This window comes from Sphaerodactylus townsendi, linkage group LG01 (assembly GCF_021028975.2).
Source record: "Sphaerodactylus townsendi isolate TG3544 linkage group LG01, MPM_Stown_v2.3, whole genome shotgun sequence".
In the NCBI taxonomy this organism is placed as follows: Eukaryota; Metazoa; Chordata; class Lepidosauria; order Squamata; family Sphaerodactylidae; genus Sphaerodactylus; species Sphaerodactylus townsendi.
In genome coordinates this window covers 189,942,887-189,967,481 of record NC_059425.1, presented here as the reverse complement: position 1 = coordinate 189,967,481, position 24,595 = coordinate 189,942,887, and the positions used below count along the sequence as shown (strand labels likewise).

General features: G+C 46.5%; 1 protein-coding gene across 1 annotated transcript in view; it reads left to right on the top strand.

The window, feature by feature from the left end:
- The window catches only part of LOC125435682 (CD2 associated protein), a 133,454-nt gene that overhangs the window by 67,379 nt on the left and 41,480 nt on the right, over positions 1-24,595 (top strand). The window contains exons 3-4 of the mRNA XM_048501980.1: positions 16,031-16,184; positions 18,089-18,189. Of these exons, the coding sequence (XP_048357937.1) occupies positions 16,031-16,184; positions 18,089-18,189 (255 nt within the window). The remainder of the gene's footprint in view (positions 1-16,030; positions 16,185-18,088; positions 18,190-24,595) is intronic.

Below are 24,595 nucleotides of genomic sequence, written 5' to 3'. Positions count from 1 at the left end.
TTTCAAAGAAAAACAGTAAACTAGCTCTGTAAGCCCTGATTCTCCCTTTGAATCCACTCAGAAAGAGGGTGGGGGTGATTTAAAGGGAGAATCTGGGGAAAATTTGAGGGTGCCTGAATCTGGGGAAAATTTGAGGGTGCCTGTCAGGGAAGGATTGTTTATGTTAGCAGTACCAACATTTCAGAGTATCTTTAGGAGAGCCTCCTGATGATACCACCCAGGTTTGGTGAAGTTTGGTTCAGGGGGTCCAAAGTTATGGACCCTCAAAAGGTTAGCCCCATTAGCTTCCATTGGAAACAATGCAGGATGGGAGCACCCACATTGGGGATCCATAATTTTGGATCCCCTGAACCAAACATCACCAAACCTTGCTGGTATCAGCAAGAGATTATCCTGATGATACCACCCAGGTTTAGTGAAGTTTGGTTCAAGGGGTCCAAAGCTATGAACCCTCAAAAGGTTATCCCCATTAGCTCCCATTGAAAACAATGGGGGAAGGGGGATCCCCTTTGGGGGTTCATAACTTTGGACCCCCTGAACCAAACTTCACCAAACCTGGCTGGTATCATCAGAAGTGTCACCTGATGATACCCTGAAATTTTAGTGCCGCTAGTCTAAAAACTGCGCCCCCTAGTGTCCGACAAAGTAAAAACCCTAAAATATTTTTAAAAATACACCTCACTCGCATATAAATTGAGGGGGGCTTTTTTTAGCACAAAAAATGTGCTAAAAATTTGACTTATATGCAAGTATATGCAGTACTTAGCTATTTAATTGATTAATTATCCACCTATGAAGCACACAGGCCAAGCCAAGGTCAGGAGACTCAGCATCATCCAGCATAGCAAAGTCACTGGGACAGGCACACAGCTGAGGCGTTGCAACCACACAACAGCTCTCCCCTTGGCCTCTTTTAAGCCAGATGCTCACCTGGCAGCCAGAGATGCTGAGCACCTGGCTCATGCATCAGACCTGCTCCTGCAAGCACTCCCCCTCCTATGATGCCTGACCAATGCTGAGCACCCCTGAAAGCCCCCATAGCGCCTCCCCACCCACCCACCAGCCAACCTGTCTTTTTCTGTCCCCTTTCCTTCGTGCCCCCTGGCAGCCTCTATGCAGGGAAACTGTAGCTGAGTTGTGCAGTTCTGTCCGCTTGACCTAGTTATGTGATGGGGAACACACAAGGACTTGCAGGGGTAACTACTTCTCCCTGCAGCCTCTTTCTGTCACTTATATCCTCTTTTTCCGATATCCATTCCCTTTTACCTGCATCCTTTCCTCCTTCACATCTGTTTCTTAAGGCTACAGGTGCTGCCATTTTGGAGAGTTTTAGCCCCCAGTGTATTTGTTAAGGGATCAGATCCCCCCCCCCCCCCCGGCAATCTTGGGGACTTTCTCATGTTTGTCAAAAAAACAAGCTTGTGTTGTCTGTTTAGGGTCCCAGTTGCCAGATTTAAGAATCCATGGATTTGGCCATGTTGAACATGGTTGTATTGCTGATTGCTCAATGTAACATCATTATCTGTTATGGTAACAGTGTTTCGGTTACTAACTTTCCTACCATTGACTCTCAGACCTCTGCATCGTAACAGTGTGGATTGGTTGCATGTGCAATATTATTTTAAAATAATGCTTCAAATACTGTTTTATTCATGATTCTGAAAGACACCATATTTTATATGTCCAGTGTATTTCATCAGGGCTTTCCCCCCTAAATCTTATGCTTCAGACGTCAAAATTACACCCCAGCAAGAGCGCACGCACCCACCCACTTTGGTGGGAAGAGGGGGATGTTTAGTCTGTGAAAGAGAAGATTAAGGGGTGACATGATAGCCATGTTTAAGCAAGAGACCAGGACAGGAAGGAATGGATTCCCGCTGCAGAAAAGGAGATTCCACCTGATGGTGAGGACTATTCAGCAGTGGAATGTGCTGCCTGGGAGCGTGATGGAGTCTCCTTTCATTGGAGGTTTTTGAACCACAACTGTCAAGGGTGCTTTGATTGTTTCTTCCTGCATGACAGGGTGTTCGACTGGATGGCCTTTGTGGTCTTTTTCAACTCTGTGATAGAAGGAGGGGAGGGGGAGTTTGGATTTATACCCCACCTTTCTCTCCTGTAAGGAGACTCAAGGTGGCTGCTCCTTCCCCTCCTCTCCCCACACCAGACACCTTGTAAGTTGGTGGGGCTGAGAGAGTCCTGAGAGAACTGTGACTAGCTCAAGATCACCCAGCAGGGATGTAGGAGTGCAGAAACACATCTGACCAGATAAGCCTCCGCCACTCAGGTGGAGGAGTGGGGAATCAAACCTGGCTCTCCAGATTAGAACCCACCTGCTCTTAATCACTATACCATGTTGGCTGTCATCATTGAATCATAGAATCTTACAATTATCTCTGTTCGTAAGGTGGTGAACGTAAAAACAGTAAAACATTTAAACAATTAAAATACAGTTAATAGTATAAAAATTCAATTGAAAACACATAGACAATACTAAGAGGAGGGCCAGTAACTGTTATTCGGGTGTGATAGATGAAACAACAAAGTTTTCACTTCTGGCAAAAAACACTGATGAAGAGATGGAAGAATCTCCCCAGCGTGGGAGTTCCAAAGTTTTGGTTTTGTGGTAGAGAAAGCTGTTTCACAGGTGACTGCCTGGCTAGTCTCAGATAATGGAGCAACCAAAGCAGGATTTCTCCAGATGACCAGAGTAAGTGGGTCAGGTTGTATGGGAGATCAAAGAGCCCTCCTGGATCAAACCAGTGATCAATACGATACAATAACCTTTATTAGGTATAGATTAAAAGTTGTTTACAATCTAGAAAAAAACAAAACCAGTGATCCAGGGTCTGCAACCTGTGGCTCTCCAGATGTTCATGGACTACAATTCCAATCAACCCCTGCCAGCATGGCAAATTGGCCATCTGGCAGGGGCTGATGGGAATTGTAGTCCATGAACATCTGGAGAGCCACAGGTTGCAGACCCTAAGCCCACCATCTTGTTGCACACAGTGGCCAACCAGTTACTATGGGGATCCAACAAACTAACATGGAGGCTGCTGAGGCCTTCCCATCATGTTGCCTCCTGGCACTGGGATTCAGATATTCATTGGCGGGGGAACACCTGCATAAGCTCTTGTGCATCGTACCCAAAGAACTGCCTCAATGATAGAAGAAGACTTTAGTTATTTATAAACTAAATAAACATTCCTGTTTCGTTTCCCCTAAGACAGGGGTGTCCAACACTGGCGCCCTAGATGTTCATGGACTACGATTTCCATCAGTTCCTGCCAGCATGGCCAACTGGGAATGGTAGTCCATGAACATCTGGGGCGCCCGAGTTGGACACCCCTGCCCTAAGAGCTTCCTTAAAAGATTTGTGATATGTGGTTTCAGAACTAACCCCTTGCTGAAATATCAAAAAGAGGGGGAGGAAAACAAGGTTGTCTTTTTCAAGGTAGCTGCACAGTTGGGAGGAGCAGTGACACATAATTAGCAGTTGCCGTGCATAAATTGAAGATACTCACTCAAACTGGTGACGCTGAGCTGCTGTGCACAAGCATTCCTGTTGGAGAGCCTTTTTGAGGTGAGCTGGCTCAGGTGGGTGCAGCTGTTGTAGGCGAGCCCAGGACAAAACCAGGAAGCTGGTCGGGCGAATGCTTGAACTTTGCTCGCGGTGGTATCTTTGTTTAAAGCTCCCTTCCAACACACACGCAAGCGCACGCTCATGCGTCGCTGGGTGTGTTCAATCAAATATGTCTTTAGACTCGGTAAGTTCACTTAATTCTTTGTTTAAAAGCAATGGATGTAGCACCCTTGAAAATGTTGGCAGGAGCTGTGTAAGCTTGGTTAAAGTTTATTTGGACTTTTAAGTGATTAAGCTGGAACATCTCTGCCAAACCATGCCATGAAATTAATCCATTCGTAGTCTCTAAACTTTCCCAGAGTCGGACAGCTGTTTGACTGTACTTCCATTTTGTTATGGTTGGGTTTAGATACCACTTTTTGGAAAAAGTGGGATATGAACTCCTATGCATTTGAGTGAGTGTATGAAAATATTCTGCTTTAAATTTAGAACACTAGGAAATGGTGTTTCTGGTAAAAAGTTCGTGTCTTGATTCGGGAAGTTTGCAGAGTTTGTGTGTTTTTCCTTGGGCTGGCTTTTCAGATGATGAGGCAGCCAGACACACACTGGCTGCCCTTCTTTTCCTCAACCCCAGTGTAAACTGTAATTAATTTCTTTGACTGAAATGTTTTTTTAAAAAACTTCAGCCTTCTATGAAAATGTCCTCAAAGGTGGCTTTGAGTGTGTTTCCTTAAATGGCAGGAAATTTCATATCCCAATATTTTCAATCAAAATCTTCCCTGTATGTTCTCTGACAAAGTACATGCAGATAAATGGATTTTTTTTTGTTTTTGGAGGGATGGGAGGGCATAGGGTTGTGTTGAGAATTTTGTTTGGTTACCCAGTTGTTTTAAAGATTAATTTAGTTAGGCTGTTGAGATTCTGTCACAGCCACAAATATTTTACTGTCACTGGACTCTGCTGCAATTGCTAGAGTTTGCTATGCAAGCCAGAAGAAGGAGGAGGAGGAGGAGAAGAAGAAGAAGAGTTTAGTTTTATATATCCCCCCTTTGTCATCTGTAGGAGACTCAAAGGGGCTTACAATCTCCTTTCCCCCGCACAACAAACATCCTGTGAGATAGGTGGGGCTGAGAGAGCTCCGAACGGGGAATCGAACCCGATTCCTCAAGATTAGAGTGCACCTGCTCTTAACCACTACACCACTGCATTCTGAGAGAGAGCTTTCTGAGGAAAGCTCAAATGTGGATGTCAGTTTGTCCTTGTTTCCTTTCACCCTCGTCTCTCCGCTGCCAGAGTGTCAGTCATCCCCCGTGCTTTCATTATAGCGCTTCATCCCTTGCAGTGGCAGAGCTTTATCAGAGATTGCCTCTAACTTCCTTGTGCTCACGTGCCCCAAGAGAGTCTCTATTTGTGTAACAGCCTGCATGGGGGCAGGTTTTTCAGAAGCAGCTACAGTCTTGATCTTTTTCGTTTGGCATGGGCGTGTCCATTGAATTTGGGGAGTGCAAAGGTATTCACCTTCCTCAAAAGGGCTGAGAGTGAGGCATTGAAGTGTGCCAGGGTAAAAATTCTTCGATACTGAAGGACTTTTAATGCTGTTAGGTACTCTGCTGAGAGGAAAGGGTTCCTAGGTGGGTATGCTGCAGCCAGTCAAGAACACACATGTCACGTGACAATGTTCAGAGAGTACTATACGCCATCTCAGAAAAAGATGATAGTTCAGCGCCCAGAGACCTCAGACTCAGCTGGAGACTCCAGGGGTGAGAGGTGACTAAAATATTTCATTTTGACTGCAACAAAAATATGCTCTCTGATCAAGGCCGAAGCAACAAATTTCAGGCTCTTCATCACAGAGAGGTGCATCCATCAATCAATTAGTGCATCATCAATACATCATTGATTACATCATTTTGATCTATCCTTTTACATATCAGTACAGGTTAAGCCCACCACATACCGTTACATAGGTCATATGTTCTAGAAGAGGGGCATTTAGCACCCAGAGGAAGAAGAAGAGTTGGATTTATATCCCCCCTTTCTCTTCTGTAGGGAGATTCAAAGAGGCTTACAATTTCCTTTCCCTTCTCCCCCTCACAACAAACACCCTGCGAGGTAGGTGGGGTGAGAGAGCTCCGAAGAACTGTGACTAGCCCAAGGTCGCCTAGCTGGCGTGTGTTGGAGTGCAGAAGCTAATTTGTTCCCCAGATAAGCCTCCACAGCTCAAATGGTAGAGGGGGGAGTCAAACCCAGTTCTCCAGATTAAAGTGCACCTGCTCTTAACCACTACACCATGCTGGCTCTCAAGGAGAGGATTTTAGTGTCGCAATGAACTCCCCAGACACCTTGAGGGCAGCCCTGTCACCCAAAAGAGTAACAACCACTTAGTGAAGGCCATGTGGACACCATAAAACAGTAAATAATGGTAAACTCTTATCCAAAGCAAGGAACAGCGATCTGGAGTCGAGGAAGTATCCTTGAAGGCTTGAACATAATAATGAGCCTGCTGGATCAGACCAGAGTCCATCTAGTCCAGCACTCTGCTACTCACAGTGGCCCATCAGGTGCCTTTGGGAGTTCACATGCAGGATGTGAAAGCAATGGCCTGCTGCTGCTGCTGCTGGTCCCGAGCACCTGGTATCTGGTATCCCTCAGACATCTGCTGGGGGAAATGTGACATATTGGAAAATTTACAAGCTACAGTTCAGCATTTGGAGGATGTAGCTCACTCCTCTACTGGCAGGCAGTGAAGGTATCTTTCTTTCTGGCCAGGTGGCTCCAAAGATGGGAGTAGCGGATCTCTTATGTTAGAACAATACTATAAAAATACCAACCGAGATAGCATTTTAGTTGAGGGCTTTTGCAAATAAACCCTTTAAAGCTTTAAAAAACTTCCATTAAAGCTCCAGATGTGTTTCCATTACCCCTCTCTTATGTTATATTTTGAATCTGTGTTTAAGCACAGCTATTAAAAACTAAAGCATTAATAAGATATTAAACTACATTAAACTAATACGGTTGGTGTGAAATGTAAGGAAAATAAAATGGTTTTCTGAAATGCTGCCCCCCTCCATGTTCTTGGCATACGATATCCAAGCCAGATCGTCAGACAAGCTGCCTATCAGCACTTCTTTTAAGTGATCATAACTCTGAAAACCAGCGTAGTTTAGTGGTTAGAGCAGCGGTCTCTATTCTAGAGAACCAGGTTTGATTCCCTGCTCCTCCGCATGAAGCCTGCTGAGTGGCTTCTGGCCAGTCACAGTTCTCTCCCAACTCTCTCAGCCGATGCAGAGGCAGGCAGTGGTAAAACATCTCTAAACATCTCTTGCCTTGAACACCCTACAGCAGAGGTGTCCACCTCTGGTGCTTCAGACGTTCATGGACTACATTTCCCATCATCCAATTGGTCATGCCAGCAGAGGCTGATGGGAATTGTAGTCCATGAACATCTGAAGCGCCAGAGTTGGACACCCCTGCCCTACAGGGTCTCCATAGTGTTATTGGGCAAGTCAAGTACCTTTAATTCATGTACAGTGAGATGTTTGAAACCGTGCAGAAATTCAAGCTTCTAGCAGCTTTGAATGCATTTGTTTTTGTTCTAGCTTGACTCTATACCTTTACGTATTTAAGGTTGCACTAGGTTAAGAGTCATGAGAAACCAAACTGAGTAGTACTACCTAATGGCTGAAGGCATGAAATTCCCATGAGCAATTTTTTATAAGCTTGTAATTGATGGTCCAGATTTTCCTGATCTTGTCAGCTCTTGGAAGCTGAGCAAACCCTCAGGACTTTTGGGTAGGAGACTTCATCAGTAACTTTCTAGAAGTTCAAATACATAATGCCTGTTGAATCACCCTCACCTGCATGCAGTTTGCAAATGCCCTGGTGGCACTTCCTCAGCAAATCTTGTTTCTCCGTATCCTAAATACCATATATACTCACGTATAAGTCTACTTTTTCAGCACATTTTTGTGTTGAACCCCCCCCCCCCCTGACTTATACACGAGTGAACGGGTGGCGAGCAAAAAAAGGCTGGGAGCTGAGGGTATTTTTCTGTACCTGCTCCCTGCTATGTGGACACAAAGGCAGCTCCCAGGTAAGCCTTGGGCTGTTGCTTCGCTGCACTGCAGGTGGCCAGTAGCTTCATTCACAGTGAATATTCAGTGAATAGGTGTGAATATTAAATGTATATGTTACAGAATTTTTGTTCAGGCCAGGAAGCTCCATGAATGCTAGGGAGCCATACTCATTGGGAAATTTGCACCATTGGAGCCCATGGTGGTAGGAATCCCCCCCCACACACACACACACACACACAGGGTGCCCTGGGGTGCAGCCACTGCCAGCGCCTTTCTTGGCCCCACCCAGTGTTTTTGGAAAGCAGGTGGGACTTCTGTCCAGCTGAGCTTGCAGACCTGCAAAAAAGACTTTCTTTGGGGCAGCAGCAGCTGCCATCACCACACAAGCATCTTCACTGTGTAATGATAAGCTATCCGTGTTGGAGGAGAACCTGTAGGGACTTTTCAAAAGGGGGATCTTGTTGAGCATCTTCCTTATGAAACTGAAGAGATACTGTCTGTGAGAGTTATATATTCCACTTCAGAACTTTTAAAGTTATTGTTGAGACTATACTGTTTTTCTTCTTATTGGTATCTATTTTTATTTTTGAAATTTACCAGTAGCTGCTGCATTTCCCACCGTAGACTTATACACGAGTCAATAATTTTTTTGTGGTAAAATTAGGTGCCTCGACTTATATGCGGGTCAACTTATACACGAGTATATACGGTAGTTCTTTCTCCATAATTGTTTCACCAGTTTACTTGGACTAGATGTAGACTGATCATCTTGTAAGTTCCTGAATTTCCCTTGCATCCTTTTCTTAAAAACTGACAATCCATTTGTTACTTTGTAGCCCTTTAGTCACAAATTGCACATTACCGCTTAGAATTCAACCGTTTCATTGACGAGAGCGTTAAGATCCCTTAGGGCAGTGGTGGCAAACCTATGGCATGGGTGCCAGAGGTGGCACTCAGAGCCCTCTCTGTGGGCACGTGCAAACCGAGTGCCCCCCCCCCCACATCTAGCCTGGCCTAGAACAGCTGGGCTTGATTATTAGCATTAAACCTAAGACCTAGTTTTGGAGAAGCAGTGTAGGTAACCCTGTTAAACCCCACTGATTTTCATGCAAAGAACTAAAGTGTGATCCTTTACCTGGGAGTAAGCTCGGTTGCTGGCAATGGGGCTTGCTTCTGAGTAAACCCTCCTAGGGTCATGATTCACCCGTTGGAAGAGTTGCACAGTTGCTTCAGAGCAAAGCCACTGACTACCACCAAACTAACTCCTGAGTAATGCATGCCTCGGAGCCAACCTTTTTTTCTAAACTAAAACATCAGTATTCAAGTTAAATTGCCGCTGTTGAAATTTGCATATGTTAGCAGTCTTCGTGCAGATTTTGGTATGACAGCCAAAAGCATATGTGAAGAGCCTGTTAATACTGGGGGATTGGCTAGAATAGTTTGCCTCTGGAGAACTCTGGGTATACTTTTCTTTCTTTCTTTCTTTCTTTCTTTCTTTCTTTCTTTCTTTCTTTCTTTCTTTCTTTCTTTCTTTCTTTCTTTCTTTCTTTCTTTCTTTCTTTCTTTCTTTCTTTCTTTCTTTCTTTCTTTCTTTCTTTCTTCCTTCCTTCCTTCCGCCCTCTCCCTAGGGGCTCAGGGCGGTGAACAACAATTTTAAAACATACATTAAAACACAGTATAAAATTTCAGTATACTCAAAAAAACAGAACCATAAAAGATATGGTATGCCATAAGCTTCTTCTTCTTCTCCCTCTCCTTTACCCTTTCGCTGTACGCTCACGGGATTGGTCAGGATGGGAATGGTAGATGTGCCTAACCAGGCTGACCAAATGCCTGGCAGAACAGATCCATCTTGCAGGCCCTGCGAAAACTCTGCAAGTCTCACAGGGCCCTGATTTCCTTGGGGAGCCTTTTCCACCAGATAGGGGCCAGGGCTGAAAAGGCCCTGACCCTTGTAGAGGCTAGCCTGATCACTTTGGGGCCAGGGATCACCAATAGGTCCTCCTCCGAGGACCGGAGGGGCCTAACAGGGCAATATGGGGAGAGGCGGTCCCTCAGGTATACATGTCTGAGGCCGTGAGTGGCTTTAAGGGCCTCTGGGCAACCTGTGAATCAGCATCCTCCCAAAACATCATCTTGCTAACAGTCTCGCTCACTCAGGCCTTGCAAATTGTCAGGATGAGCCCCTTGGCTCATCCCCCCTCCCCCTTCCAGCCTTCCAGGAAACGAAAGCTAAAATGCAGCCACAGCTCTCCAAGGTGTGGCCAAGCTCCTGTCCGTTTGAATGTTGGTATTCTTCCCTCTGTTATCTTCCTGTAACTGCAGCTCTTGGGCCCGGCAAAGGGTGGGCCAAGGGCAGCAGGGATTTAAGGTTTGGCTCTTTCTATATTCCTCAGAGATCGTCTATCTCTCGCATGCTTCAGTTCTCAATAAAGTCTTACGTTTTTAAAAGAAAAACTACAGTTCGCTTTATTTTGGGACTGCGGTCAGACACAAATGGAGGTCCACGGAGTCCATCCATCTCATTTCACTGATGTTCCTCTTTCTGCCTTATACCCTCCCTGGCATCATTGCCTTCCCCAAGGACTTTTGTTTTCTTATAGGGTTCTAGATAGCAATCCAAGGACAAGAGTTTCTATTTGGTTATTTTAGCAACCAGGGAGAGTTCAGGCTTGAACTCCTAAAAGATTTTGGAAGCGATGGGAGAATATGAAAGATGCTATCTTGACACCCTGTTGAAGGGTTCGAAGCGGCAGTCGGCAGTCTCCCTCAGCCATTACAGCGGAACCTCAGTTTTCGTCGCCTTCGGAAATCGTTGGTTTCGGTTTTCGCCAATTCTTTGGGCGAAACTTTTGCCTCGGTTTTTATTCATAGCTTCAGTTTTCATTGGTTTTCGCTGGTGCACGTGCGCTAATTTTGCGATGAAGACCGGAGACCCACTGCTTTCAGCAGTGGCTTCAATGGAACCAATTCCAATTCCAAAGCCTTTATTGGCATTATAAATTACAGAGTTAGTAAAAAGGGGCATTTATCAACTAACTGAGACATTAAAATATTAAAATACATTAAAACAACGTTGAACATTCACAACATTCACACACACATAAAATAGTTTAGCCGTTACTACTATGTAGGCAATGATTGGCAACTGACCAAATAGTTCCCTCAAAACTCGCAGCAACATTCTCGCTACATACGAGCATCACAGGAACCGTTGGAGTAGAAAATTCATAGTAGATGGTAGCCTGACATCGCTTTTGAGCTCTCTATCAATGGACAGATGTATATAGAGCGAATCTTACTCATACATTGGATATTCCAATAATACATGTTGAACAGTCTCAACAACGGCCATATTGCATTGGCATAACCTGTTCTCATATGGAGTGTTATTATACCTGCCAAAAGTCATAGCGTTAGGCAGAGCATTAAAACGAGCCAAAGTGTACGCTCTGCGTTGTTTGGGGTTGTGCAAAATGTACAAATAGTTGGCACAATGGTCTGATTGGACAATTCCCAAGGCCTGTGGAGAGCAGCTCCCCCCCCCCCTGCACCATTTCCAGTTTCTCTCTTTCAACTAAAACAGACTTAATTTCATTATGAATTCTGATGGCAGACATAGTTTGGAACTGGTCGGCTGTTAAGCCCATGCTGTTAAGTTTCTTATCTATGTCAGCCAACCATTTCACAGAAGCAGATTCTGATAAGAGTTGATGTATAAAGCTATTGGGTTTGGGCTCAAAATGAATTTGGGTCCAGTACTTAAATGTTCTTGTCCATGCCATCAATTCCATGCTATTTTGTCCAGTTTCTCTACGTAGGGTGTCATAAGGGACACACCTTGGTGACCCTAAAATTTCAGTGGAACCTTGGTTTTCGTCGGTTTCGGATTTCGCCAATTGTTTTCGGACGGATTGCCAACACTGTGTCTTGTTGGGCTCTTACCCCTTGGTTTATTCAAGGAAGTTCTTAATGTCAGAAGCAAGTCCTTCTCGCAGTCGCTTGGATGAATTAGATCTGCTCTCCCTTCAAGGTTATGGAAGCCACCAAATGTAACCTGAGGCTGCGTCTGGCGTAGCTATTGACGGTCAGCCATTTGGCAGCTTAATGAGTTTCTGACTCAGTGCTAATGTCTCTTTGAAAGAGGGCAGGTTTCTGCAAATATCCTTAAGGGAGGATATTGTCAGCGGGAGAATTTAGTCAATCTTCCTCGCTAGGGAAAAGGCATAGGAAAAGTGCGTGGTAGACAAATAACTTTAGACAGTCTTGGATGCTTTCCTTGGTCCTTTTTCAGTTTGGCTTCTAGCTTGGTTCTGTGACAGATAGCTTTGGTGAGGGATTTGGGAGCCAGCGTGGTGTTGTTACCGCAGGGTAACTTGTTAAGAAATTTAAGCCCAAAAAGCTCAAGCCGACAAGGAATAAAATTAAAGAAATAATTTTTATTCAGGCCAACAACAGACATGCTAGTATCAGAGGAGCCACACCAAAATGGCTGCAGTCTCTTATTTTTATAGGTTACATCAGAGCAGCATTAGAAAGAATACACCCCAAAGTACAACCATCATCAATCAATCACCCAAAAGGGAGGAGATCGTCCCCTTACCCAAAACATTTAGGACAGGCAAGTGCCCTTATTGGAAGATGTCAGTATTTCACCCTGTTGACGTCCTGTGAACTAAGGCCCAGCCTCACCTTATCAGTATGGTTCTCAGTTGCCCTACTTATCTAGACAAAGAGCCTAAACAATTAGCCATGTTCTGGTTTGTATCAGAAAGGGCAGACTTATGGTGCCAGCGGGGACAAGAAGACCTCGAAAACAATTTAGTTCATAATCTCTGACATTCCCATGTAGAAGTGAGAACAAGGGGCATTCATCAAGGCTGTCACTGATCTGGTTAGCAACAGGGGAAAGAGCAAAGAGCAAAAGGCCTGCATGTATTTGATTTAATTGGTTATGATTAAAGCACAAAATTATAAAGGCAATACAATTAAAGAAAATCAATGTTATATGAATTTAAAGAATCCTCAAATTCCACCCTGCGCCTACAGTGTCGTGGTTAAGAGCAGGTGGATTCTAATCTGGAGAACCAGGTTTGATTCGCCACTCCTCCCCCTGAATGGCAGAGACTTATCTGGTGAACCAGATGTGTTTCCGTACTTCTACATTACTGCTGGTGTCTGTTGTGGGGAGAGGAAGGGAAAGGAGCTTGTAAGCCACCTTGAGTCTCCTTACAGGAGAAAAAGGTGGGATATAAATCCAAAACTCTTCTTTCTTCTTCTTCTGAAAATCAGAAAGAGAGTACCTCTCTAGTTTTATTGCATTCTATATGGAGCTGCCCGTGAGAACAGCTCAGAAGTTTTGATGCCAAATGAAGGCATTTGCCTTTGGGAAAGTTTTCGGCCGCGTGTCCACCTCTCGTTCATACCACATCAGTTGCCCCAGCTGTGTGTCTGCTTTGAGATCCAGTCAGTGGTGGGATTCAAAAATTTTAACAACAGGTTCTGATGGTGGTGGGGCCAACGGGGCCGGGTGGGCCATGACGCGGTGGGGGCGTAGCCTGGGCGTTCTGTGGGCGGGGCGTTCCAGAGCAGGGTGGGCAGTGCTGCGGCAGGGGCACAGGCTCTGTGCACCCCAGGTGCAGTTCTCCCTCGCTCCGCCTCTGGATTTAAATAATGACTGTTTACAGTATTAAAAAGCGATATACCGAAAGGTAGTGTATTATTTTTTATATATATAATTATATTGATTGATTTTATATGATAACATAAGGAGAGAAACCAAAAACTGTTTACAATTGTTAACATATTACTGGTGAACATATCTAATTGTCTATCTCTTTGAACTCCCCCAATTAAAACATCACCAAAAATACAGTTGCCCTGCTATTTTGCCTCCCTCCTTCCCATATTTCCCTTTCCTGTACTTTCTACTTACTCCTTCAGATTCCTATAACTACTTTTATCTATTCCCCTGAAAGAAAAACTAACAGAGAGAGATCTGCAAAATCCTTAATCTAAAGTTAGAGTAGCTTAAACTCCCTTTCTTTCCCAAATCTATTTCCCAAGAAAAAAAGGAAATGGAAACATCTTTACCTTACAATACTTTCTCCTTCTAAACCTGTTATAACAAAACAAACAATGAACAAATAAACAAAAAAAGAAAAACAGAATTATCAAACTCATTTCTCCAAACACTCCATCGCTCTTAACCGCTACACCATGCTGGCTCTCTTCATCAAGACACAGCCAACTTATGGCAACCAAGAGGACAGGACTAACAGATGCAGTTTGCCATAGAGTATTTTCCATTGACCTTAGGAATAAAATGGCAAGTCTAGGCTTCTCTTGACACAAATTACTCAGGCTAGGCAGAGACCAGGAAAAACGAGCCTTAAAACAGAGAGTGGAAGATATTAAGAGACAGTTAGTGGGGGTATAATTTTTTTAAAATAAAACATTCCTCTCTCACTGGACACAGTGTTTAACAGACTTCCCTCTGTGATACACCTCCAAAGATGCCAGCCACAGATGCATGCAAAACGTTAGGAACAAGATCCACCAGACCACGGCCACACAGCCCCCGGAAAAACCACCACAACCAGTGGAAATTAACTGTTTTGCCAGGCTAATAGTTGAGGAGAATCTACCATATAAAGTTGCCATTTTCTCCTGGTGAACTGATCTCTGTTTTTGGAAATCAGTTGCAATTTCAGGAGATCTCCAGCTACCACCTGGAGGTTGGAACAATATATGACTTGTGCTCCTTAGTTATCTATGAACTTATTTTAAGAGACACAATATTGTAAAATCACATACATGTATCTGCATAAGTGCTTTAAGTAAATATGTTATGCAACTCCATTTAATAGCATAATATAAAGAACTACTAATTAAAACTTTGCAGGTTCAATTGTTCATGGCTGAATGCATTCTAGCATCTATGAGATTAATGTAAACTTCAGATTCTTAATTTCTAAGCTTTATAAATTGCTGCTTGTGTGCTGTTTGTATAATGCAGTTTTAAAGTACTAAATCTCTTCCCCACTCCACGCCCCCCCCGCCTCCATCCCAGCCCTTTCACCAGTTTTCAAGCCCACCCCCCCTCCTTCATGAGGCAGAACTTGCCTCTACAAAACTGGAAGTTAGAAGGTCATATTTTCTTTTAAAACCCACCTCCACAATTTTCAGACCTATCTCGTCGCTGTTACTGCAGCCATTTTTGTTAAGGGCGGAAGCTATTTAGGGTTTTACTTGGCTATTACTGTAGCCATTTTTGTTAAAGGCAAAAGCTATGGCTGCAGAAAAGAGACTTAAGTTAGGGATTGTCTGCCAATTCCTATCTTGCTCTGAAATGGGGTGGGTGCCACGGGGTGGGGGTGGGGGTAGGGGTGGAGGTAGCGGTGGGGGTGCCATGGGGGCAGGGGGGCTGCGAGGGGCCCTAGGGGGGCGATTTTGCATTTCCTACTTGACGAGATTTGTTGTACCCAGGGACAGAGATTGCCCCCTTGTCCCTAGTGGAGTTAATCATTAATAACCAGTTCTCCAGTAAATAGGTGCGAATAGGCTGCATCCCACCTCTGGATCCAGTCAGTCCTGAGCGTCAATTTCTCCAATTTCCATGTGGAATTATTTATTTTGAGTCCTCCAGTATTCAATATTTGCTGGGAGATAAAAATCCTTGTGTAACACTGGAGGTGGCAAACTTTTTGGTGGAATGTATTGTTGAAGGCTTTCGCAGCCAGATTGAACTGGTTGTGGTGGTTTTTCCAGGCTGTGTGGTCGTGGTCTGGTGGATCTTGTTGCTAACGTTTTGCCTGCATCCGTGGGTGGCATCTTCAGAGGTGTATCACAGAGGGAAGCCCGTTACACTGTGTCATTCCCTTCTCACTAGACTTCTCTCTGTGATACACCTCTGAAGATGCCACGCACGGATGCAGACGAAACGTTAGCAACAAGATCCACCAAACCCACCACGACCAACTTTTTGGTGGAAGTTTTTACATTTCAAAATCAGAGAACCCCCAAACCTGTATTTTAAAATGAAAACTGAATGTAAACTTAAAGTCCCGCAACTAATTTAGATGGTAAGTCGGTCTTATTTTGGGATTTATTTGCATATGGTTTGTTTTGTGTACCTGGGTCTGTTGACTGTAGTAAATTTAACTGAACTATTTTGAGTCATAAATGCAATTTTTAGATAATGCTGGGATTAAAGATCCCGTGGTTAAGGTGGTGCAAGTATGGTTTCATCCGTGCGTAAAATATGAGTGTGACTGGCCATTGTTCCACAGATCTGTGTTATGGCAGACCAATTTTATAGCATTAAAAAAAAGAGGGGATTTAATCCTTTTTGGAAATGTTTCCTTTTCAGGAGGTGAAGAAGGAGCCAGAACCTAAAGACGATTGCTTGCCAGTCAAGAGGGAGAGACAAGGGACTGTCGCCAGCCTCGTTCAGCGGATGAGCACCTACGGGCTGCCCACGGGCGCCTTCCAGCCCCATTCCCAGTCGAAAGGCTTCCGAAAGAGTATGTAGCGTTCTCCTATGTGCTCTGTTATCGCCCCTTCACTAGAAGGTGTCAAAGACTCTTTCTTAGAGCATAAGTCCCCAACCCCTTTGATCCTGTGGGCACATTTAGAACTCGGATACAGCATGGTGGGACAGCCGCAAAAATGGCCGCTGCAGAAGGCGGAGCCAGCTGCAAAACGATTGCTGCAAGTCCTTGAGTTGAGGTAGCAACTTTTGCCGAAACGGCCTTTTAAAAAAAATCTGTACAGCCAATCAAATCTCCAGCAGTCAGTCAGAAGCCTTGCGGGGCAAAATTCCCAAAACACTTGGTGGGTGCCAGAAAAGGTTTCTGTAGATGCCATGGCACCCATGAGTACCATGTTGGTCTTAGAGGTTTTTGCACCAGCAATTCATTCAATTTATCTGCACAGTCATGAGTGCAAAAATGAAAACCTGGAGGCTTCCAAGGGCCCCAGGAGCAGCCTCTGTCTCTCACATTTGTGTCTTCTAAGAAAGTCTTGTATCCTGGAGTAGCAACCTGTCACTCTGTAGTCTGAACCAGAGCTGGTACCTGCGAGTATCGGGCACGGTGAGATGGGAATACCGTCTTTCCCTCCCTCTGCTTTTTTGCCCGCAATTCCACCACTGTTTGCAGGCCTAACTCATGCGGCAGGGCGGCAGTGCAGGCTCTCGCTTCCTCCCCCACATGCAAACTGACAGGGAGGGGAGATCTTGCCCACCCGCCCTCCACTCTGCAGCCTTGCTGCTCTTCTTGCCACCTTCCCCATCTCTTTGCCCGCCTGTGGTGCTTCTGTCCCTTTCCTTGCTGCTCTGGGGCGGGGCAGCCGGGGCCATTGCTGCCCACTCCTTCCTGTCAGGCTCAAGCAGACGTCCCACCCCCTACCCCCACAGCAAAGAGAAAGTGTGGCATGGGACTCACCCCCCTCGCTCCCCTCCCTTGCATGGCATCCCTCCCTTCCTCCTTCCACTAGGGTGGGTGGGCCATGTCCAGATGCCGGGCCCCTCCCTCCCCTCCCTTTCATGCCACCCCTCACTCCCTCATCCCCCACAATGGGTCTCCAGCCCCCCCTCCATTTTTCTTCTGCGCCAGTTCACAGGTCCCTCGTCTGCTGGGCTGCTCTCAGGAGGGCTGGCGTGAGCAGGAGGAGCAGGACCAGGAGGGCCTGCCCATAGAAGGCAGCACAAGGCACCTCCTGCCTCTCTTCAGCTTCCACCCCAAGACCTTGATGCTGCGAGGCCAGCGGAGGATCCGTGTCTGCTTCAGTACAGACACTTCCTCTGAGGAGAAATTCACCCCCACCCCATTTTTGGAAAAGTTTTTGTATTTTTTTGCATACCTTGCAGGGGGGTAGTCAGAGGTGTATCGGGGAGAAATGGCGCCCAGAGACAACTCCTTCTCCAGGTGTCCCCCTCATCCCTGAGCCCCGCCCCCATGCTTGGGGGCATGGACCTGCTCCTCCGAGCCCCACCCTCCAGGCTTTCAAAAGCTGGCCTGCATGGAGGCCGGGGGTGGGGCTTGGTGGTGTGAGGCTGGGGCACACACTGTTTGCTCACATGGGGGGGGGGTGCCTGGTGCCCCCCCCACGTGACCAAAAGGCGTACACCCAGGGACATGGGTATCCCCATGTTCCTAGGGTGTTGTTCTCCTGCGGGTAGTTCCCCGTCCTAGGTATATATGCAGAAAATAAAAACATGGCAGATATAGTCCCCTTTCTGGCTCCTTTTTTTCAGTCTCTTGTAGCTTAGATCTTGATCCAAAGAGCAATATGATGGGGGAGGACCAAGATCTCACTGCAGAATCTGCCATAACAGGATTTCACAAAAATATAGTTTTCACAGTATTACCATCTGCTGCTTTTGTTTTGGTTCCTTTGCGCTGACACACTTCTCACTTTTTAACAGAATCAAAAAAGCGGCAGTGTAAAGTTATGTTTGAATACACTCCTCAAAACGAGGACGAGTTGGAGCTGAAACTAGGAGATGTTATAGACATTAATGAAGAGGTAAGCCATTTTATAGATGTGCATGTCAAAAAAATGTAAAAAATCAGAAAAAATGCAGGGGATAAAATACAGTTTTCTGACCACTCAAATAACTTAAATTGAACGAGCAGTACATGTCTCTGGTTTGGCACTAGAAAAAAGCCGTGAAACTACATGTTTAGAATATACGTTTGGTAGCTGCAGAATTACAACATTAAGTGGTCACAACTGACCCTTTTCTTAGGGCTGGGTCCTCCCCCCCACCTGGTTAACCAGTTTTGTTCCCTACTCCCCCACATGCAGCCTTGTGCTAATCACAGTTCTCTCTGAACTCTCTCAGCCCCACATGCCTCACACGTTGGGGAAGGTGTTTGTAAACCGCTTTCAGACTCCTGAAAAATGGGGTATAAAAATAACCCTTCTTCTTTTTAGGGTTTCTTACCTAAATGGAAAACTGTAGTATCGTATATTTGTTTCGGTGTTTATACCCTGCCTTTTTCCCCACAGGGACCCAAATCAGCTTATGTTGTTCTCCTCTCCTCCATTTCCTCCTGACAACAACCCTGTGAGGGAGATTACGCTGTGCCAGTTCCTGACCCAGGGCCCCCAGTGAGCTTCCACAGCAAACCTGGGTCTTCTGATTCCTAGTCAGAGTCTCCAACCATTACACCAAACTGACTTTCAAGTTCACTTGCACAATTTGGGTTTTGTCGTGTTTTCTTTGAGTATGTTTGTGTCTCCATGGTGAGAGCCAGCATGGTTTAGTGGTTAAAAGCAGGTGGATTCTAATCTGGAGAACTGGGTTTTATTCCCCACTCCACCTGAGTGGCAGAGGTTTATCTGGTGAACCAGATGTGTTTCCACACTCCTCCACCTGAGTGGCAGAGGCTTATCTGGAGAACCGGGTTTGATTCCCCACTTCTCCACCTGAGTGGCAGAGGCTTATCTGGTGAACCAGATGTGTCTCCACACTCCTACATTCCTGCTGAGTGACTTTGGGCTAGTCACAGCTCTCTCTGAACTCTCTCAGCCCCACCTGCACCACAAGGTGTCTGTTGTGGGGAGAGGAAGGGAAAGGAGCTTGTAAGCCACCTTGAATGTCCTGACAGGAGATAAAAGTGGGGTATAAATCCAAACTCCTCCTCCTATTCTTCTTCCTCTTCCTCCTCCTCCATCATCTGCCCCAACTCTCCTTCTGCCATTTCCGGTGTCCCTGTTCCCTTGGGGCTTCCTGGCTTCAGGGATGGTAGCAAGAAGCTCTCTCCATTGGCCCCTTTGTGAGGGCTCCTTCACTACACTTTGAATGCTGTCGTGGCAGTCAGTGCCAGCACAGTACCAGCGACTGTGGGGTGGGGGGGTGCGGTTGTTTCCCCCAAAGTGCCCAAGGAGAGGCATGCAGCACCTGGGATCGGACGTATTGCAGGGCTCCAGAAGACTCTTCCCCTGAGTCCCTGGGACATTGCTGGCAGACTGGAAGGCTTCCCTGCTTCTGTCACCCACAAGACCAGGAAAGGGAAAGGCGCTTTTGTCTGGCAGGGGTGACAGTGTCGGCTGCAGAACACATCTCTGGACTTCCTCAGTTTGGAGGCGAGCCCTTGGAGCTGCCAACGGCTGTCAACCAAACCTGCTGATTTCAAACTCTGGTGGCCTAATTTTGCAAAGAGCTGCAGGTCTAAAGGATATAATGACTCTTATCCCTTTGCCGCGTTTGCTGTCCGCGTTTGCGCCGCTTTCCTTGGGAACGTGGGATATCTTCAAAGGAGGCAAACTGCCTCTCGTGGCTGCTGTTTCTTGTCCATATAAACTTTGTAAGATTATCTGAATGGAATATTGTGAAAGAGAATATCGACCGTTGAAGCAGCCCATAGTGCTCTTCAGACAGAGGCAGAACTGGGCGATGCAGTTTGAACACGAGCCGTTGTCCGGATGTTGCAGAACAATGAGGAAGTTGTATTAAAGGACCGGAGAAGCGGCTGCAGCCTCTGTGGCTGACCCGTTTATTGGGGCTTCTGTAATCTGTAGTCTGTTTTAACTAATTAGTGGAATTGACTGAGAAACATAGAAACATAAAGTTGGAAGGGACCTCAAGGGCCATCTAGTCTCACCCACTGCAAACACAGGAAATTCATAACTACCTTCCCCTTTCCCATTCCGAATGACCAGAAGAAGGCAAAAAACCAAAAAAGCATGCTGGGAAACAGTCAAGTGTACCTGTCGGTTATGTGGCCAAACGCTAGGAACACACTTTTTCTGGCCATCGAGGCAGTATCGTCTACTCCGACTGGCAGACGCTCAAGTGGAGGAGATCTTCCACATCGCCCACCACCGCCGCCTCCTCCTTTCGATTGCCCCTCCCTCCCGCAGGTGATAAGCAGTTGTCCAGTCTAACTTCTTTTCATTCATTTATTATGGTCAACTGGCACATGTAAGCAACCCTATACAGGTTACAAAATACAATATAGAATCAATTAACTAAATAATAAAATAAGTTTTGTAAGTTAATAAAAGGAATAAACTGTTAACACAAGAAATCAGCTTCTGGGATTGCCTGATACTTCCAGACAAATACAACTTCTCCATTTTTGTCTTTCATTTGGTTGGTCGTTTCAATTAAAAGGTGGCCACCGGAGGGGCTGAAATGCTCTTCTCCCGACTCGTGCATCTTCCCATATTTAATTTTGAATTTTACTTGCCTTTTTGTTTCTAAGGAATTCCTGTCTTGTTTCGGAACTGAAATGCCTTTTCTGGCAGGTTTGGGTGGAATTTGGCAGAAGTCGAAGGAACAACGCAGAGCACGTTGCCGTTATCTCACTCTCTGGGAAGGGGCCGCAGTTCGGTGGTGAAGCGTCTGCTTGCGTTGGCTTTAGCCTCCTCTTAAAACCCTTACACACATCCCATTTAGTTCAAGCAGGTCCCCCCGTGCTGGTCTTATTTATTTTTATTTTATTTTATTATTGAACTTATATACCGCCCTCCCCCGGAGGGCTCAGGGTGGTTTACAACAAACAAACGACAACAAGTAAATAAATAAACAACCACCATACATTTAGTACTGGCGTATTTTAAAACACAGCGTTCAAATCTTAATATGACATTTCAAACAACAGATGGCGTCTAAGCTAAAAACTCCTCTAAGAGGGGAATCAAAGCCCCCACTGTTAAAAGAGGGGAAAGAAGTGGGGGAGAGGGGGCATCAGCTGCTGGCCTCCCCAAAGGCCCGGCGGAATAGCTCGGTCTTACAGGCCCTGCGGAACTCATTGAGGTCTCACAGAGCCCGGACAGCTGGAGGGAGAGCATTCCACCAGGCAGGGGCCAGGGCCGTAAAAGCCCTGGCCCGGGTAGAAGCCAGCCGCATCATGGAGGGGCCGGGAACCACCAGTAAATTGGCCTCTGCCAAACGCAGAGGCCGAGATGGGACATATGGGGCCAGACGGTCCCGCAGGTACGAGGGTCCCAGACCGCGTAAGGCCTTAAAGGTTAACACCAGTACCTTGAAAACTATTCGGAACTCAACCGGAAGCCAGTGCAGGCGGTGCAGCACAGGTGAGATGTGATCTCTGATGGCACCTCCTGTAAGCAAGCGAGCCGCCGCATGCTGGACCAGTTTCAATTTCCAGATCAGACGCAAGGGAAGGCCCGCGTAGAGCGAGTTTCAATAGTCTAATCTGGAGGTGACCGTTGCATGGATCACTGTGGCCAGATCCGCCTGGGCGAGGAAGGGGGCCAGCCGCTGGACCTGTCGAAGATGGAAAAACGCAACCCGGGTTACGTGGGCCACCTGGGTCTCCATTGAAAGAGACGAATCCAGGTGGACCTCCAGGCTGCGGACGGAAGGGATCGGTGCCAATGAGACCCCCTCCCACACCGGCGGCTGAAAGTCCCCCGCCCCCCCACCCGGCCCAGCCAAAGGATCTCCGTCTTCGTTGGGTTTAGTTTTAACCTGCTCTGCTTCAACCAACCAGCGACCGCCTCCAAACAATGCTGTAGAGCTGCAGGGGCAGCGGCTGCTCCCCCCTCCATCAACAGAATGAGCTGAGTATCATCAGCATATTGATGGCACACTAGCCCAAAGCTCCGTACCAGCTAAGATGTTAAATAACAGCGGGGACTACAGCGCCCCCTGAGGCTCACCGCAATAAAGCGGGGACCTCCGGGAGGCTTGTTCCCCGCACCACACTTGCTGACTCCGGTCCCGGAGAAACGAGGCAATCCATTGAAGGACAGTGCCCCGCACCCCGGAAGCGGCCAGGCGGTGGGTCAAAAGATCGTGGTCAACCACATCAAACGCTGCGGTGGGATCTAATAACACCAGCAGCGCCAATCCACCTCGGTCAAGCTGCATATGGAGCATGTCTGTGATGGCAACGAGAACAGTCTCCATCCCATGCCCAGCACGGAAGCCGGACTGGAAAAGATCGAAGGCCGATGTGTCCTCCAGAAAACCCTGAAGCTGCTCCAACACCACTCTCTCAATTACCTTCCCCAGAAACGAAAGATTCGAAACGGGACGGTAATTGGCCGGATCACCAGGATCTAACCAGGTCTTTTTAAGAGTGGACGGACCACTGCCTCCTTCAACCCACCTGGAAAAACTCCTTGCTCAAGGGAGCTATTGATGATATTCAACAGGTGGTGTCGTAGCTCCGCCTGGCACGCTTTAATAAGCCAGGAGGGGCACGGATCCAGAGGACAGGTAGTAGGTCTAACAGCAGCCAGGGCCCTGTCGACAGCGGCATCGGAGAGCAGGGAAAACTGGGTCAAATACCGACTGGAAGACGGCAAGGGAGCCTCCAGTTCACTAACTGTCACTAAGGTGGCAGGAAGGTCCTGGCGGAGCGACGCGACTTTATCTTCGAAATAGCTCATAAATGCCTCACAGCCAATAGTCAATTGGTCATTTTTAGAGCCCTCAGATAATGAGGTATGAAATAATTGTGCTGGGCGAGAGCTAGCAGATGCGAGAGAGGAGGAGAAGAATACCTTCTTCGCCTCCTTCGTCGCCATCTCATAGGCCTTCAGAAACGTCCTATAAGATTCTCGCGCAGCCTCGTCACGAAACTTCCTCCACACTCGCTCAAGCCGTCTAAGCTCCCGTTTCATACAGCTTAGCTCCTCGGTATACCACGGGGCCAGCTGAGACTGGGGGCGTAGAGGACGTCGGGGAGCAACAACCTCGATGGCATCGGAAAGACGGGCATTCCAGTCCGCTACCTGCTCATCGAGGGTGCCGGCAGGTTCAGGATCCCGCAGAGTATTCAGGAATCCAACAGGATCCATAAGTCTCTGCGGGCGGGCATAGATCCACCCGTTGCCTAGACGGGTGTTGCAGCACGTCCACCCGAACCTTCAGGGCATAATGGTCAGACCATGGCACTCTATCAATAGAGGATATCTGGAGTGGGGAGGAGCCATTCCAAAAGGTATGAAATAGTGGGGTCAATATTTTCAATCAGGCTTAAAATCTGATAGAATGGTGCTCTGTGGTACCTTGGTCATGTCAAGTTTCAAGTCAAGAGTAATGACCATTACTTTCAAACGAACAATGGTTCCAGATATTGTCAAAGGCTTTCACTGCCGGAATCACTGGGGTGTTGTGGGGTTTCCAGGCTGCATGACCGTGTTCCAGTAGTATTCTCTCCTGACATTTCGCCTGCATCTGTGGCTCGCATCTTCTGAGGATCTGAAGAGGATTTGAAGATGCCAGCCACAGATGCAGGCAAAACGTCAGGAGAGAATACTACTGGAACACGGTCATGCAGCCTGGAAACCTTACAACACCCCAACAATGGTTCCGTATTGAAGACCCAGGTTTAAATGGGGCTCAACTTTTCAATCCTTATCTCAGTCATTTATAAGGCACTTTTTGCCAATTTTGTAACATTTTGTCAGATTGTAATATTTCGTCGCATTGTTTTTGACCACTGGGGAAGGTTAATGGGCCGAAACGCATCTGGGTCCAAAAGGATTGCATAGACTTTATGTGTTAGCTGGTTGTGATTTTCATTGATGTGTGTTTGGGAGCCTATTTAGGACCTTTTAGTATGATATTTTGATTTTAATTTGCATAAACACATTTGTATGCTTGCCACATAGCAATTTAACAGACCCAATTTCATCTTACCCTTTTGGTCCTTTCCTCTGGGATTGAGGTTAAGTTTTTGACCCTTTTTCTGTTGGTGCTCTGATTCAGGATAAATCCGCGCCATCTGTTCATGTGTTCTTTGCAGACTCAGCTCGGGCATGTTTTTGCCTCAAGCAGATGTGCCCGTATCACGCACAGATTCTCCCTGCTCCTTTTCTCAATCCCCGTGGCTACTGTTAGGTTATTCGGTTCTTGTATGTTTGTTAAAGTCTTCTTTATGGGAATATTTAGCTGTTAAGCGCAACCGCACTTTGCTCTGTAACTTAATCAGATGTGGCGTGCATT